At 29.1% G+C, this 16,702-nt stretch overlaps 1 protein-coding gene across 3 annotated transcripts in view; it reads left to right on the top strand.

Annotated features, from left to right (window-relative positions):
- The window catches only part of LOC142323356 (small integral membrane protein 12-A), a 30,016-nt gene continuing 13,314 nt past the window's right edge, over window positions 1–16,702 (top strand). Inside the window, exons 1-4 of one of the 3 annotated variants that reach the window (XM_075362872.1) lie at window positions 14–101; window positions 3,038–3,271; window positions 3,557–3,690; window positions 7,274–8,005. In XM_075362872.1, coding sequence (XP_075218987.1) covers window positions 3,557–3,690; window positions 7,274–7,403 — 264 coding nt within the window. In that variant the 5' untranslated portion in view covers window positions 14–101; window positions 3,038–3,271 and the 3' untranslated portion in view covers window positions 7,404–8,005. Of the gene's footprint in view, window positions 102–3,037; window positions 3,272–3,556; window positions 3,691–7,273; window positions 8,006–16,702 lie in introns of those variants that run through there. The other 2 variants (XR_012756089.1, XM_075362871.1) reach the window with 2 other exon arrangements.

Genomic DNA, 16,702 nt, shown 5'->3' with positions numbered 1-16,702 from the left:
GTCGTTGGCTGTTAGCTAATCACGTAGTTAAGGTGAAATCACTTAATATAACGTTTTGGAATTTAAAGAATTTTTCATCTGGTTTATATTCTTGTAGTTTGGTTAGTACGTTAATGTAATTGTTTTTAGAATTTTAACTTATAGTTTGTTTTGAATAACTGTCCTCGTCCGTGTTACTCGATATTTAATTTTTAAGCTAACCTCACACTGAAATATATTTCCACTTTTTGGAGTTTCTTCCGTGTATACTTATTAAAACTATAAATAATATGTTTTCGACGATTTCAAATTAATTATTTTATTTTGCCATTTTTTATTGGTGTTTTAAAATGCTGTTTAAGTCGAGCGTTACCGGTGTTTCAGGTAAATTGCAGCTACCGCATTTCACCCTCAAAAAGATGTTTTTTTGTAACGATTAAATTCTGTTTTACTGCAGTGTTGTTTTACTTTATTTGTTTAGTCACAGGTGAAATACAAACTAAATGAGGTGTACTCTGTTTAGCATTTTACTAGATTTTGATCAATAGACCTTTTTTTTTGTAGAAATCTGATACGATTGTCTGTATTCCTATATTTATTCTCAGAAAAAGTATGTGGTTTGCCCAAAGTTTAGTTATCTTGTTCAAAATCTGTTTCTGTTGATGTTACTTCAGAAAAATTTGATGCCCTGTTATTTCTGCTTATCTAGATTTAATAAATATACATTTTTATTTTGCTCTTTATGCAGATTTTATAATAGTAGATCTGTTATTAAGCAGATAATAGAATCTGCTCCAGTATTTGCGTGGCAGTATCAAGGAAAATTATAAGGAAACCTTCATGAGGTTGGCTCACCATATACAGAAAGATTAAAGAGGATTTTTTAGTCAAATTAAATCATACAAATAATAATTGTGTGAAATATGGGTGCAAATTATTTAAGGCGATAAAATGGTAAAACCAACTTGGGAACATTTTTAAAATATGAAAAATGTTGGGATACATATTATTAAGTACATGTAAAAAGAAGGATGTAGAAGATTAAGTTTATTTAGTTAGTATTATTCATTGTTGGTCATGACAAAATGTGTAACATTTCTAATACTGAAAAATAATTAATAATTAAATTTTGTATTATGTGGAAATAGTGTTTCCCAAAGAGCTAATCAGAGCCAGTTATGTAGCTTTTTGAGAGGAGTTTTCTACACTTATACGTAGCATGTTATATAAAATAGAAACAAAAAAAATGTATAATGATAGAAACTTAATTAATACCCTAAAAATTCATAAACTCGTGCACAAAATTGCCAAAACATTCAGCAAAACGTTACTATGCTATTTGCACAACCATAGCAAAAATGTATAAGATGTTGTAAGCTAAAAAAAATTATCCTAATGGGCACAGTAACCAAAGAGCAATTAACACAGTAAACAGTAACTAAATTAAACTGCAATGACAATATAGTGTTTCAGAGAGACTGGATACACATTTGTCTAAAAGTATAAGGTGGAATGCAACCATTACACACAAAAAATTAAGCTATACAAATCAACTTATGGAAACAGGATACTTGCACAAAAATGTTAATTACAATGTGGAAAATTTACACTGATTCATAAAAAATAAAATATATTCATCACGATTCCTTAAACAGTATGAAATTTACAAATGCTGAAATTTGACAAAAACAATACATTAAATAAGGAGAAACAACAGACATCAAATATATCATTTGATCATACACTAAAAGGGTTTCTTAACCAGCTTCCATGTAAAGCCTACACTGAAGGTGGTTAATGGTGCCCATGTTAAGTGACAGTGCCATTTACAACTGTGCCACTGGTAATCATTGAAGGAGCTGTACAATTAATTAGCTTTAAAAAGAACTTATGGGAGCACAACTTTTCATGTGTTTTAAAATTGAGTTAGATTTATAAAAATATTTTAATAAGTGTTATGAAGGCTTGTCATGTTGACCAACATTAGAATCTTAATAAGGGCCTTTTTTGCAGGTTGCAAAGTAGCTCATAATATGAAAGTAGTTGTCTGATTCGATAGAAGTTGATCAGTTTATTTTTTTATGAATAGATGAATTTGTGATTATAAAGAAAGGTGTGTTTTAAATTTTTAATTCCATGAAAATTTATTTCATTCAGTGAATGGTTTTTTAGTTTTGTTATGCAGTTACATTAGGATATAGATATACTGATCTCTTGAAACAGGGTAACAATGAACAGTCTGAAATTTTGAGAATGATTTGTTAAATATTAAGGGACTGAAAAAGCTCTGTGGAAATCTGGATGTGAGTATGTACATTTTTTTTATTATTAAAAAGTAAATTTCAGTCACCAAGCAGGTGACTGAAATTTACCTACAAGCAGTAGGTAAATTTACTTTAGTAGCTAGGCATTTACTTGCCCACAAGCAGTAGGTAAGATATGACTAACCTGCTGTGAACAACTTCTCTAATTTCATAATAAGTAAGTTTTTTGTTGGTAGAAATGCAAATTTATAGTTAATTGAAAAATGTTTGTAAATTTTTGTGTTTCTCAAGAAAATTTAAAAGTGCATTTTCCTGTTTTTCAGATAATTTAGAAAATAATTATATTAGTGAAATTTGTCTAAGTAAGCTTTAATAATTTGCACCTCCATACCATAATTATTAAAATAATTTTTTGCTTAAATCTTTAAAATAAGGAAACCTTTCCATTTTTAAATTCCAAAATGATTAATGTTTTTTGTATTACTTCTGACAGTAAGCTTAAATGGAGTAAAAACATAACTCATGTAATTTATAAACTGCCCTACCGTTGTGTTTACTTTAAAAATTGAGAATAATGTTTTTTTTTCACTTAACAATAAAAGTTTATAATATTCTATAACAATTTCAGTTATGCAAATTCAGTCTTTTTTCTCTACATCCTTGGACATAGGTTATGGACAACTCTTTACATGACTTCTTGAGGATAAAATATGTGTGGTGTGTCACTTACCCCTTGCATTGTTATGGTAAATAAATATTTTATTCAGATCTGTACATAATTATATCTTATGTAGGTTACATCCTAATGGACATCTATATACATATGCATCTATATACTCCTGAGTATGCAAATATCTATACTACTCCATGGTTAATTAAAGAAACTGCTGTGACACTAACTTTGAAAGAGTTAGGGGAAGTAGGAAAAATCTTGATCAGAGCAGCAACCTAGAAAATATTAATAAATAGACACCTATTTTTAAAAAGTTGTGTATTAATAAAAATACTATCAAGGAGAATTTACAGAGGTAATAAAATTATGAAGACGTTTTCTGTTTGTAATTCATTATGTTGTGATGTAAATATATTTTAGTATGTTTTGTTATTTGGTTTATGTGTTACCTGAATTTATTTTTAATTGTAGCCAAACTTTCTGCAGCATATTCAAGTGTTTCCCCACCGCTAACCTTTACAAACCTTTATTCCTGGATTTCTTGTACTGTCTTGACTTGTAGTTGCATTTACCCTAATTGAAATCTTTAATTTTTTTGTTAAAAGTTTCAGTAGTTTCATGTTTTTAATTAATTTTTCAGATGTTTCCTTTTATACTAAGAGCATTACGGGCTTATGCTCCCTATATAACGCTGCCTGTTGCTGCAGTAGTAGGTGTAATTGGATATAAAGTTGAAAACATGTTGTCTGATAAATATACCCCTTATCGAGAAAGGTAAATTGTTTTTCTTGTTCAGTTTATATTTTGCTATTATTGTTAAAATTAGAATGTTTTTATATTTTATAGTTTTAAATATCAAATTAGTAAAGTTAATACTCTAAATAAAAAATAAAAAAAATAATAAAAAAAAAAAGATAGTTAAATGAACTAAAGAGTAGTTTAGTAGTAGCGCTGTGGAAGAAATGAAAAATTTTATTGTAAAAATTTGCTGGAAATTTTAAATAATCTGATTTACTTTTACCTTATTGATGATGGCATCAGGATTTTTTGAAATTATTAACACTATCAGATTGATTTCATATTCTGTGCCTAATTTCAGTATTGAAACTATGGGAAAGCCATTATAACAACTCAAAAAAGCCAATAGAAATTTATTCGTTGTTTAGGTTATATTTATAATTTTTTATTTAATTATGGTTATTTTTTTGTTAATACTTGTTTATTTGGTTGTTTTTTTGTTAGAATATTTTGTATAATTCAAAGAGATTTAAAAGTTCTTGTTGCTTATTCTTCTGTTTGTCACATAAAGTTTGGTTATTTATATATAATATAATACAGATGTCCCACAAGGAAATATACTTACTTTAACAAATATATGTACTTCAGGGATGCATTTTATGGTTCAAAAGGCAGAAAATGTTTCATATCAATTTATGTCTGAAAGTATTTTTTTCCAGTTATAGTTGCTAAAATATTTTTCTCTAAATTTCTGTTGTAGATTAATATAATACAGCAATATAACGGATTCCAATTGTGGGGTAAATTTTATGCTTTAAAAAAAAACCATAAACTACTTTTGAAGTTTAAAAAAAACTTCAAGAATATAAAAAGATTAAGTCTCAAGTATATTTTCAGTGTTATGTAAAAAGGTTTTTGTAAAATAACTCAACAATTGTCAAAAAACACTTTTATGTTTGAAGTAAGCAAAATTTGCTAATTTATCAGTAACATTAAAAAATGTTAAATAAAATGTTTCAGGTTGATCAATTTGATTTCAAATGAAGTAAATGAAAAACTAACTTTTATTAAAAAGGAAACAACAAAAAATTGAAAAAAAAATTAAACCAGAACTGCATTTCTTTAAAGACATCTGTTACCGTTTTGTTAACTTTATTTGTTTGTATCAATTTGGGAAGAATTAAATTCTCTAAATTTTATTAGTAATTTTTTTAAGTTTATTGGCAATTTTTCAAAATTTATTTACTCCAAATATGTAAAAGAGTGCTTTTTAACAAATTGTTTATCAAGTTTTATAAAAAAAAATTGTCAAATAGTAATTTTAGGCATAAAATTTGGGATGTAAATTTTAAAATTAGGTCAAATTACACTGAAAATCTCAAAATTTTCCATGTGATTGGCATCCACAGAAATGCGTGTGCTATTAATTTAAATTTATAGTAGAGATTAAAAGAAAAGATAAGGATATGAGCATAAAGTATTTATAATAGTGGGTGAACTAATTTTCATTGTAAAATTTTGTAAATAAAGTAATTATTTCATTATTATCTTATCTTCTTTGGATTAATAAATTATATAATATATAACGATATTATAAATATATTATAATATGTACGAGGTGCTGCCCAAAAGTTTGGGGAATTTGAATTTCGCAGGCGAACCATTGCTGGTACGATCTGCTGCCGCTAGATGTGGCTAACAGTACTCTTTGTGAATCAGTTTTCCAACAGCTGTGACGGTGAGAGGCTGCATTGTTGACTTTCGTGCGGTTGTGTAACGTTGTGTTTTACTGCTTCGTTGAAGTTCTAAATGGCAGATTTTAAAGAGCAAAGAACCTGCATCAAATTCTGCTTCATGCTTAAAAAAACTGGTGCAGAAACCCAGTTTTTGTCACGCATGCTTGTGGAAGCATTTGGTGACAATGCTATGAGTAAAGTAAAACGTTTTTGTGGTACAAACGATTCAAAGATGGATGAACGACAGTCGATGACGGTGAGCGTTCAGGAAGACCATCAACAAGCGCAACACCGGAAAACATCGCGAAAGTGCGAGAGGCTATTATTGCAGATCGTAGACAAACAATCCATGATGTTTGTGCAATTGTACAAATGTCATATGGGTCCGTGCAACGCATCTTGTCGGACAATTTGAACAAGAGACGCATTGCTGCAAAATTCGTACCAAGACTGTTGAACAGTGACCAGAAACAAAATCGCGTAGCTGTAGTGAATTGAAAAATTCAGCAAGAGATGACTGTAACTTCATCTCCAACATCATAACCGGTGATGAGACATGGGTGTACGGGTATGACCCTGAAACTAAGCAGCAGTCGTCGCAGTGGAAGTTGCCAAGTTCACTGCGGCCAAAAAAAGCACACCAAGTTTGCAGCAACGTGAAGTCCATGATGATTGTTTTTATCGACATCAAAGGCATTATCCATAAGGAATTTGTTCCTCTTGGTCAAACTGCCAATGAGATGTTCTATTATGAAGTTTTGAAGCGGTTACATGAAAGCATTAGGTGTAAACGTTCAGATCTGTGGAGTAACAACAGCTGGGTTCTGCACCATGACAACGCGCTTGCCCACACATCGCTAGCTGTTCGGAATTTCTTGGCTTCCAAAAAGACGGTAGTGATTCCCCACCCTCTGTTTGCCTGACCTTGCCCCATGTTACTTTTTTCTCTTTCCAAAAATAAAATTTCAATTGAAAGGCCGATGTTTTAACACAATTGAGGAGATTCAGGAAGAAACGCAGAACTTGATTCGAACACTTACACCTGCAGACTTCCAGGAATGCATGGAATCATGAGAAAAACACTGGGATCACTGTATCAATGCCCAATGGGATTACTTTGAAGGATACAGTGGAAACTATAAGTTATGGTAAGCTATTTTATTTTTATGGTAAAGTTCCCTGAATTTTTGGGTAGCACCTCGTATTATATGATACTACAATGAAAATTTATCTGTAGTTTCTGTCGTGAAAAGCATTATTTTTTAAACAAAGGTTTATCACAATAAAATTATATTAACACTTCTGTCAATAGGCTTTGCTGAGGAAAAGATTCCAGCTTCTATTCAAGTAATAAATAATTACATTGATAAATAAAAATATGTAAATACAATAAAGCATATCTAGATAAAAATACTAGGGACATGCATTGATGGGTGTAAGGGAAGCTGGAGTACAGCTAGAGGCACATGTAGCCATGTGAGAATTGGTTAGAAAAGGTTAAATTTTTATGTGTTAATTCATTGTTTAGTATTTTTCAGTTGCATGTACGTGATAGACAACATATTGTAATTTGTTGCTTGTATTCATTAATTACAATAAAAATAATCATAATATTATGCAGTGTTCTGTTATTGTAATCTGTTGTAATATTTGGTATTATTTCTCCATAATGTTCAAGCAGGATGAATTTTTATGGCAATTAATGAATGAAAACTGTCAGTTCAAACTTTTTCCCCGTTCAAACACATTCATTTCAAAAAGTGATTGTTTTTTAGTCATCCAGTTAATTTAAAGGAAAAATTTCTGGGATCAGTCATATTTTAAGGAGAGATGCCTCAATTTAATTAATTAATTTTATTGATATAATTTTATTTTCTTTACAGTATTCAAAATCAGCGATCAGAAAGACAACTGAAATCAGAAGATCTTACTCAGATAGATTCATTGAAGGAGAAGAGATTTGTTCCCAATACAATATTTGAAAAAAATGTTTCACCATCCTTAAAAGACTGAATTCAGATGTAGGCTGTTATTTTTGTAATTGCTATTGTAAATATTTTATATGGTATGTTTATTTTAGTTTATATTGTTTTGAAATTTTATATAAAAGTTTTGTCTTTGTTGTTTCTGTATCTGTGTTGCAAAGATGAACTAAATTTCATTTTCTTTGATTTTGTCTTTTTTTTTGAGAGTACTACTTATTCATGAATTCAGGATTGATGTGTTACAGTTTTTTAATTTATAGTTTAAATTATTACCATCAACAGTGTAGTAAAGGAAAAATTATAGTGTTTACTAGATGGTAGTAGCAATAAAATTAGTGAAATATTCTTTTTTTTGTGAAAAATGTGATAATAATACTTGTACTTAAGCATCCACCTATCTTCAGTATGTATGTGTGATATGTGTGTGTGTGTGCGTGCGTGCTTGTGCAAGTGTGCATACACTACTCAAGTACATTCGGTGACAAATCTCATGTACACAATGAAGCATATATATGTATATTATTTTAATGATTACGGTACTGGTAAAATCTGTTGTAATTGTATTTTCAGAAGTGGTATGAATTGTTATAAATGTAATGTAAAAATAATAAATTTAATGTCTGTAAGGTATTGTTTGGATTCTATTTTTGTTGTAAATTTAATATTGTTCAGGTTCCCTTATATTACACTTCTACTCTTTAATAATAAGCTACTTTTTAATTCATTGAACATGGCTACATAAATTGGTCATTGACCCTAATTGGTGATTGTTAGTCATACTATTTTTCTGGTATGGATGTTTTGGCATGTTCATTGCCAGTGTGAATATGATTTGATGTTTCTAAACATCTCATTGTCATTGTAAAATAAATTTATTCTTGGAGACTAAAGGATGTTCAAAAACTGTCTTGTTTTAAAATCTGTTTAACCATATACATATAAGTAATGATTTTGTGGTTAATTATAAAAACATATTTTTTTGTATTTTTACTGATCTGGTCTGCTGTCAATTAAAATTTTTATTCAGTTACTTTCATCTTTGTTATTTTAAAAATAACATTTCAAATATTAATATATTCTTGTAGAATGAGAGCAGTCATGATCAGCTTTTCAATTCAACCAGAAGAGCCAAAAATTAAATACTAAAACATCATCTTTTACTGAAATGGTTTTCTGCAGAAATTGTTATAAAACATTGTATTGGTAAAAATAAGTATTTAATTGAAAAAAATATACAAGAAGTGTTTTTATGAAATGTTTCAAAACATTTACACATACAGTAGAGTTTGACCTGAACATTGAGGATAGTAGTAGGAAGTATAGCCTTTCTTTTTTTGAAGTGCATACTTCCAAAGTTTTCCTGATATCCTCAACCATATATATCCTTTGAGGATGCTGGGACTTTCCTTTCCTTTCTTATCTTATCGTTTTATAGAATGTACAGCCCCTCTATAATTTAGGAGAGTTGTCAAAGGGGTAGATAGGCCTGTAGGGTTTCTAATTAATTTACATTTACAAGAGGAAAAGTTCAATGACTGTGTTGAATGATTGAAATTGTTTTAAAGAAAGGTATTAATTTTGGTTGGATTTTAAGAATAAAATGTGGCTGTTCACTAAGCATAATGAAACACATGAATCTAGGTTCACATGAATGGTAGTTTCTTTTATTGTTAAAAAGATTCTTTTTGATAGGATACTATGATATCATGTGATAAGCTTTATTTTATTCTCCATTAGGGCTTGTTACACTATAAGTTTCTCTTATGCAATGTTTTTTTGTTTTTTTTTAAACTGCTATGATTCTGAAAGTGGCTTTTGGAAGGTCTTTGTGCATCTAGATAATGTAATAATACCAAAGCAGGTAGATTAATTTCTCTTAAATTTGTTTGAGAAAATTTAGTAATGTTTAGTCACATTGCAATTATAGTTCTGGCTAGTTTTAGGCTCTATCTAGGATAAAAAATTTTCTGGGAAATATATACTGCTTGAAAATGGTTCTGTTAATTTTGATTTTTAAATGTCATAAACCATTAAATATTCTTTGCATAAAATTTTTGTTGTCTATATAATTAGGAAACTCACTGAGCTGAACTCTGAATTAGTTGGATCTAATTTTTTGGCTAAAATAACTAATATTTGTTAGAGAAATCTTTCTGTTGTCTTTCAAAATGATTTTAATAATATAGTTAAAAAACTAAAATCCTTAACATTTTAATTTTTATTTATTTATTTTTTTATTTTATGCATTTTGTAGTATTAATGCTATTCTGGTTATAATATCCTAGTTAAAAATTCATCTATTATTACTTAGGTGCTGATTTCAAGTTCTCTCAATGGATCATTTGGAATTAATTTATTCTAGCAAAAGGCTAGAAGACGTAGGATATTATACCAAGGTTAATAAAAGATAAGGAAGTTAAAAAAAATAACCTTTAGAATAGTTCTAAATTGACCACATTACACTTTATGTTTTAAACTGAAACTAATAAAAAATTTACCTAGGTAGTTTTTGATGTAAATCAAGGCCTTGAGAATATCTGAAGAAGCTTGAGCAAATGTTAGGACTGACTAAAGTTAAACCAAAACTTGTTGAAAATGTGGCTGATCACTAAACATAATGAAATACATGAATACAGGTTCACATGAATGGTAGTTTCTTATACAATTTTAAAGATTCTCTTTTGATAGAGTACTATCAAAAGAAAATGATAAAATAGTTAATAAATTGACTAAAGTCAATTTTTACAAAAACAAATTTATTTGTAAAAAAAAATAAACAGATCATTGTATAATTCTTTGAAATGCATTACAACTTATCAAAAACAAATGAATCACAGTGCTACTTGTGATACTTTTTTTGCTATTTTAAATTGATTGTCATTTTTTCTAGTTCCTTTCTTTTCGTGTTTACAGTAAGAATTTACATATTTATAAATTTGAACTAGCATCATCAAGTGGCTGTCAGCATCTTATCAGAAAGATTAGATTATATACTTTTCTAACAACTTAAAAGAGTGCTCTTTATACATTTTTTTTTTTGAGTTAGGATGCCAAGTTGAAATAATTTAATGGAAAAATTTACTAATATTAATCCTCCTGATCATCTGTAAAACTTAACATTTTTTAATTATACTGTATTCAGTTAGTTTGTAGAGAAGAATAAATAAACGTTGCGTTTGTGTTATTGATTTGCCATCATTTCTGATTTAGTTAGAGATTTAGCTAGATTCAGTTATTGATTGTGTCATCATATTTCTGCTGAGTGATGTCCCTTGTTTCAGTGCTGATTCACAACACAGCTGTATCAACATACAACACAATAATCATTACTCATATTAGTCATCATATAATTAATTATATGGAGATGCTTGTGAAATGGCCGCCTGAACACTTGTACGTACAGTTTGTTTTCAACTCTATATGCTAACTGAATTTGTATAGAGCATCTTCATGCCAAAAAAATATAGTTTATTTTTTAGTTTGAATTTTTTAATGTAGATTTCTTATTTGTTAAAATCCAGTGTACCTGTCATGTTCTGTTTTATTTTTTAAATCATTTGAAAAAAACATTTTTTCAATAAATCTTCAATTCTTGAAGGAATATGGAACTATTTCAGGATTTTCATTTAAAAGTGTAGTTATTCTTACAAATCCAGTTCTACTCATTAATGAAAATTGAGGCATTTCAGAAAATAACAATTTTTTTTGTTGATATAGTTAATTTGGTCTATATAAAAGTGCCATTCTAACTATTTCTCATACACTTTGATATTTGATTCTAAAATGAGATTAAATACAAAGTTGTTAAAACCTGCTAAATACCATTTACTTCTGGTCACATGATAATTTTATAACTGCTTTTAAGTATATTAATCAACAGAATATATATATATTTATTTTACTAAAAAATCTTACTGTAATGTCTTTGGATATTTTAAAAATATTTTTTAAGAGAAAATCATTAAAATAATATAAAAAAGAAATTACAAAATGTCCTTTCTTTCAGGAAGCTATTATTTGTATAATTATTTATTATTCAGTAGAATGTGATAACTGATTCCAGTGATGTTTAGCAGCTGTAACTTTACAACAGCTACATGAATGCATAGTTTTGAGTACGTTTTGTTTTCTGTGTGTGATAAAAGACAGTTGCTAATGTCTGTTATTTTTTTTTTAAATGTTATTTTGCACATCTATTTATTTTACATTAGTTTGTAAAAGTTCAGCTTTCTAGGTTCTGTATTTTTAGAGTTACAGAATTTATAAAATATAGATGTCACAATTTTATAAAACTCACCTAACTTATCAGTAATGTATATTTTCAAAATTCAAAATACATTAAAACACCTTTGACTTAATAAGTGATATAATATATAAAAAATAACTGTAAATTACAAATAGATTTAAAAAAAAACATAAGATATAATAACATTCTCTGTTAAATTATTTTTATTAATTTATTCCATTGTTCTTGTGTAAGGGTAAACTTCAATCAGTGTTTGTAATCCATACATATATATGTATTTGCTAAGTGATATAGCATACTAGTTGTTAGTGAACTAACAAGTCATAAATCACCACCAAGAGCAAGAATAATAAACATTCCATGCCAGGTTTGTTAAGGGAAAGTGAGGAATGGTAGTTTTCCAGTCTTCTTAGCAGAGCTGAATATACTGTTGGATATTAACATGCCAAGCCAACTGAATTGTAGCTGTACAAGGAAATCCTTAACTATGCCTACCATAGTATCTGGTTATGTGGTGATCAGAATAGTTCTCAGAGAAAGCATTTCTTGACTGGTGGGTCTTATACGGGAGGGGGGTTGATTGGAAGCGTCACAAGGCGGGTATCTTTCCCTACAGGGTTGGAATGGTGGCTCTTATATTTTTGGTACTGTCATGGCACTGATAGTCTAAAGCAACAGATTAATGTGGAAAATGTGTATTCTGTGGGAAGCAATGGTTTATATATACTTCTTCTATTCAGTAGCAGGCGTGATTTATATATAAGATTAAGTTTATTTGATTATTAGCTTGTTGTAGCTGATTTTTATGTTACAAAAAATTAATAGAAATGAGAAGGTAATCAATGGAGAAGGTTAAATGTATTCTCATTTTTTCTCCACTTACTGCATTGGTGCTTGTAGATTTCAGACAGGCTTCAAGTTTGATATGTTTCTTGTGTTTAGCTATATATAACTATTATTTTCCCTATATTTTACTAAATAATAAAATAATTTATTTGATTTTCCCATAGGTTTCTATTGATTTTTTGTTGTTTGTATAATATTAATTTGATTTTTTAAATTTATATGTCTTTTAGTGTAATAAAACTTTTATTTTGTGCATTCATGTGATTTGGGTGAAACAATTTGTTAATTATTATGATAAAATGAGATTATTTTTTTTTATAGAAATAAACTGATTAATGACCTACTTTCTAACTGTGTAGACTTGTGATTCCAGAATTATGTGTTTAATATCTTTGCTTGTAAACATATTAAGTATACTCTGAATTTAACAAAAACAGTAAACTAAATGGAACAGTACAACACAGACCAAGTGTACTGTTCTACCACATACTAAATGTGTTTCTAACCACTTCAGGATTGGCATCCATTGACAGCAGGGCTACCTTGCAATTCCACTGATAAAGGAGCCAAAAAATAATTCCAAAGAAATCTTCTTAAGGCAGAATTCTGTTTATTAAGAATACTTATTTAATTTTTTTTTTTTTTAACTGTTTTATTTGTACTTATAACTATAATAAAGTATGAAAATGTATATTTGTACATTTTTTTTGGCTAATATGATAACTTCAGCTTGTATTTATAATTTTAACTTACCTTATAAAAGCTTACTATTTGTCTTACTTGTGGAACCAGTGGCTACATGTTTCTTTACTCAAGATATTGCATATTCTACGTTGTAAAATAATACCTCTATAAAGTATCTGCTTCATTTTATGAGATAAATGTTAATAGGATAAGTATTGAATCAAGAGTATGTTTTAAATGAAGTATGTTTTTTAAAGTCTGGAAAAATTCCAGTTACTTGATCTAAAAATGCTTATTTCTGCTTGGCAGTATGTGGATCTGTGTGTATTTAAAATGAAAGTAAAGGCTTTACTCATACTTGGCCTGAATGAAATGGATTACAGTTGTACATTGCCATTTACAGTTTTCCTAATTGCAGATTTAAGTTTAAGTAATTGCACATGGTGATGGTTCATTCATCAGTGGATTAATTCTTACATGCAAAGATCATTTTTATATTGTCTTATATTTTATGTCATATGTACAAATGAGCTCATTTATTAAAGAAAGTTGACTTTTTATTATATATAGCTTTATTTTTACACATTTGACATTGCTTTTTTTGGCACTTTGTTCTGTAACTGTAATATTGTCTGTCCATGGATTGTATTAAATATTTATGATGCACCAAATGTTTCATCATCAGCAGTTGTGTACATTGTGTTAACTGGATTCAGTGAGGTAATAATGTATTCAATAGTATTTATTTGACATATGTAACAGCTGATGATGAAACTTCTGCTAGTATTCTCTAGTAGTATGATGAGACTTCTTTTTCTCTAGTATTCTTATTCTAATGGGGTATATTTTATGTTAAAAATAAAGGTGGTATATTTACACGATGCATGTATTGTATGGTTATGTATGTATGTATCTTTGTTTAAGGAAACTAAATATAAATATTTTGTTTTTAAGTTCATTTATGATCATTTTCTCACCAGTAGTTAAGAAACCATGCAAGATGATTTTGTAGTTGTGTTTGTTTGGTCCAATTGTGTAAACTATATTATTTATATATTTCTCAATTCTTGGCCAATTTAATGAATAAGTAGAAGTTTGTGTGTTTTGTTTGTTTCTGTGTCTGTAAGATCAGGGTTGCAGTATAATGTAATTTAAAAGTTTGTGTATTCGTCGTTTTTAGTTGGTTTATGTGTTGATTTCATCTTTATAATGGTGTGGTACTAACGTATTATTTAGTTTGTGGTAGTATGGATTATGTTATTTAGTTTCATTTATAGTGAACAAAATTTTCAGACCATGTTTCTTGTTATTTAATATAATTGTTGGTAAATATAAAGTTGAGATGTGAGAATTTTATTGATTTAAACTTACTTTACCTTATTTTTGTACTCTATGTATTACTCATATGTTTTCTAGAGGAAAGGAACTGGACTTATAACTACCCGCTGATACACTTTACCAGAGGCTTTGCTTAATAGTTCATGTTAGCATTGGTGAAGTCTCCATGCAGATGTCACACATTTTTGCAGTTAATAAATTTTATTTGATATCATTATTCAAGTTTATTTTTCCTCATGGTGTGCTACTTTTCTTTAAAAAATATAGAAATCATTCAAATCATTTTGTGTTTGGATAAACACAACCATATTATGTATAGCAGGTTGGCTGAATCACTTTGCAGTGAACAAAATTGGTTCAGCTCCAATTGAATTTTAGAGAAATGCATCTTCTCCACCATGAAAAAAATTGAGTTGATGTTTGTCTCAACAAATCATCAACAAATCATCTCTAACAGATTTATTTTTGGGATCAAGGGAAAAGATATCTATTTGCATTCATAACAACCAGCTCCATTTACATTGCAGAGCATGATCTTTATTAAAAGTAAAACTTTTGCAAATTGGTTTGCAAAGATTGACCCACCGGGTTGGTCTAGTGGTGAACGCGTCTTCCCAAATCAGCTGATTTGGAAGCCGAGAGTTCCAGCGTTCAAGTCCTAGTAAAGCCAGTTATTTTTACATGGATTTGAATGCTAGATCGTGGATACCGGTGTTCTTTGGTGGTTGGGTTTCAATTAACCACACATCTCAGGAATGGTCAAACTGAGAATGTACAAGACCACTCATACATTTCATCCTCTGAAGTATTATCTAAATGGTAGTTAGCGGAGGCTAAACAGGAAAAAGAAAAGTGGTTTGCAAAGATTGGTTTAAGAGGTATTAGTTTATGGCTATTCACTTTGGCATTAGAGGTGGGCGTTTCTGTTTCTGCCAAACAAAAACAAACTGTTCATTGAAAAAAAAACTGTTTGTACAAACTGTTAGGGAAAAAACAGGTTGAATTATTAATCTCCTACTGTTCATAACTCATTTTTCCATTAAATTGCTAAACTGCTTGTTTTTTGCATATAAAAATAATTTCATTTTAATATTTTTCTTAAAGCATTGGGTGCGTACTGCAAGATGTTTTGGTTGATGCAGGTGAATGCCATTTATCATTTTATTACAAGATTTGACATTTTTATGACTCTTTTATTCTGCACTTTAATATTACATTATTTACATGAATAAAATTTATTTGGTTTTTGAAAATGTTCGATCTTAGCAGTTAGCCTACAGTGAATTTAATACTGATAAAACAACAATTAGGCAAATGACCTGTTCTCAGCAAACAGCGTATGGTTTATACACTTGATCTGATTTTGTTAACTTAATATTTGTTAGAGTGATCTGACAACTCTGGTGATTCAACGTGTTCGCTGTACAGTATTACTATTGGGCGGAAAAAGTACTCTATACTGAAGTGAAACAACAGTTTGCTTAAACTGTTTGGTTTTTTCGGACACATCAGTATTGAGCATATTAATTAATGAGGAGATTTAAATCGGCATGTAAGGTGCAATGCAGGTTATTTTTAGCCGGTGTTATAGAGTGATGACATTAAAGGTTGCCAGTCACTACGTATAGTGACTGGCAATGTATGATAATTCTCATGCTGCGTATGACAATTCTCATGGTGTTATTCTAGGCTACATCAACATTTTGTTTGACATTTTTCAATTTCTTCCACTCTCTACTGATGTTACCTATAACTGTATATGTGGAACACTTTACAATTTAAATAGTAATCTTAGTGTCATAGAGCAAGCCACAACTTTATGGATTTTGTATGATAATCCATGCTTTTTCTCACTCTTATCATATATTACCATATGGTTAATGAATACAGCACTTGTTTAAAGCTGCTTATGAAAGCCACTAGCTCTTGCACTTATTAATGATGCTCTTAAAAGCCTATGTCCTTAATATTAGGACTTTGTTAACATTGCTCCTAAATCACATTGTTTTTTAATATCAAAAAGGGCTGAGATTTTATTAAAACCTAATCTATTTAGTAATTTATTGTTATTATTATTATCTTTTATGACCGTGTAGGATCAGTTTAGTCAGTCCATTATCCAAGTTTCTTTGATGGGAATCAAAGAAACTTGCAGTCCTCCCAGTATTTTTTCATGTTCCATGTTTTCATGTTCTTTGTGCTCTTTCTAGTGT

Source organism: Lycorma delicatula, chromosome 4 (assembly GCF_047948215.1).
Source record: "Lycorma delicatula isolate Av1 chromosome 4, ASM4794821v1, whole genome shotgun sequence".
Lineage (NCBI taxonomy): Eukaryota > Metazoa > Arthropoda > Insecta > Hemiptera > Fulgoridae > Lycorma > Lycorma delicatula.
The sequence above is the reverse complement of the archived record's forward strand: the minus strand, read 5'-3'. Positions and strand labels throughout refer to the sequence as shown.